The sequence below is a fragment of the Manacus vitellinus genome, unplaced genomic scaffold (assembly GCF_001715985.3).
Source record: "Manacus vitellinus isolate BGI_N305 unplaced genomic scaffold, ASM171598v3 scaffold_2028_pilon, whole genome shotgun sequence".
NCBI classification, from domain to species: Eukaryota; Metazoa; Chordata; class Aves; order Passeriformes; family Pipridae; genus Manacus; species Manacus vitellinus.
Genome location: NW_021939419.1, coordinates 1 through 1,403, shown reverse-complemented (window position 1 = coordinate 1,403; position 1,403 = coordinate 1). Strand labels below are relative to the sequence as shown.

At 63.8% G+C, this 1,403-nt stretch overlaps 1 protein-coding gene across 1 annotated transcript; it reads right to left on the bottom strand.

The window, feature by feature from the left end:
• Positions 1–40: 40 nt before the first annotated feature.
• LOC103764414 (calcium and integrin-binding protein 1) lies at positions 41–1,335 on the bottom strand (the record flags this gene model as incomplete). Its single annotated transcript, XM_029959474.1, has 4 exons — positions 1,135–1,335; positions 648–801; positions 298–416; positions 41–226 (listed from the first exon to the last, which is right to left on the bottom strand). Coding segments are annotated over exons 1-4 (660 nt in total), but the record flags the coding sequence as incomplete, so codon positions are not given.
• Positions 1,336–1,403: the final 68 nt, after the last annotated feature.

Genomic DNA, 1,403 nt, shown 5'->3' with positions numbered 1-1,403 from the left:
GCTCTGCCATTATGGCAGACCTGGCACAGGGCAGCCTTGCCCTCCTGCCACCATGAGCTCTGCCCCAGCTCAGCAACTGGGACAATGAACCCCCAGACAGGCCCCGGGATAGGCTGTGCTGCTGGGCACCACCGCACCTGGCAAAGTCTGGGGAGCGGGAGACGACATGCTGGAACTCGGAGAGGTTGATGGTGCCGTCCTTGTCGATGTCAGACTCCTCCAGGATCTGGGGGGAAAGGGATGGTGAGCTCTGTGCCTGGGGCCGTGCAGTGTCCGTGCCCTGCCCGACACGCTCACGTTTTGGATGAGCTGCTCCATCTCCGCCCTGCTCAGCCGGGACTCCTCGCCCTGCCCCGTCAGGCAGTTCACCAGTTGCTCCAGGTCCTTCCTGTCCAGAGTCCCATCGTCGTCAAAGTCTGTGGGGACAGGAAAGGTACCTTTTGGCAGGGCCACAGAGACCCCAGAGAGTCACAAGCACCAGCACTGCACAGCTTCGTGCGCATCACTGTGCCAAAACAGCCAGTCCCACAGGGAGTTCCTGAAGCCACCGTCCCCATGGGCAGCCCTCCTGAACATGGATTCATCCCCCATCCCCTCTTCCTTGAGGTGTGGGGACCCCAGGAGACAGCAGCAGCCCCCAGCCTTACCAAAGATGCGGAAGGCATAGTGGGATTTGATGTCGAAGGTGGCAGAGTCACTGAAGACGCTCAGCATATCAAGGAAGTCTTCAAAGGACATGCTGTTGTCCCCGGCCTCCGAGGTGGAGAACACATGGCAGATCCGGTGCTGGAAGGGGTTTGCCTGTGGACACAGGAACGGCTCAGGCAGGGCTGGGCTGGGCTGGTTCCCTCCTGCACACACCGGCTGTGGCTGCTGCTCCAGCAGCTGAGCAAGTGCCCCACTCTGCCACCAGTGCGGCACCCACAGCACAGCTGAGCCTGTCCTGTGCCTCCCGGGATGCACCACGGGGATCCCTGGGATCCTCAGCGGCTCACTGGGGACGAGGAAGCTGTTTGTGGGCACAGCTGAGGGCAGAGCATTGGCACGGTGAGGCCGTGGTGGGTAAACCGAGGCCCTGCCCAAACATGCCCCCACCCAGGAGTAGCAGCGTCCTGTGTGTGCCAGGCACCGTACCCGCAGCTCAGGCAGCGTCAGGATGTGGCTCTTGGGAACCCGCGCGGAGCAGGCGTTCTCCCGCTCCTGCTTTGGCAGCAGTTCACTGAACCTCTTGTAGGCACTTGAAGAGGAAAGAACAAGAGCGGCTCTGTGGTGCTCCCGGGATGGCAGCAGCCCCTCTGGGCACCGGCAGCGCTTCCCAGGGCCGGGCGGGTGCATGCCGGCCCGGGGGTCCCCCAGCTGCTCCCGGGGCCAGGGAGAGGAGCCGGCCGGGTGCTGCCCGCCCC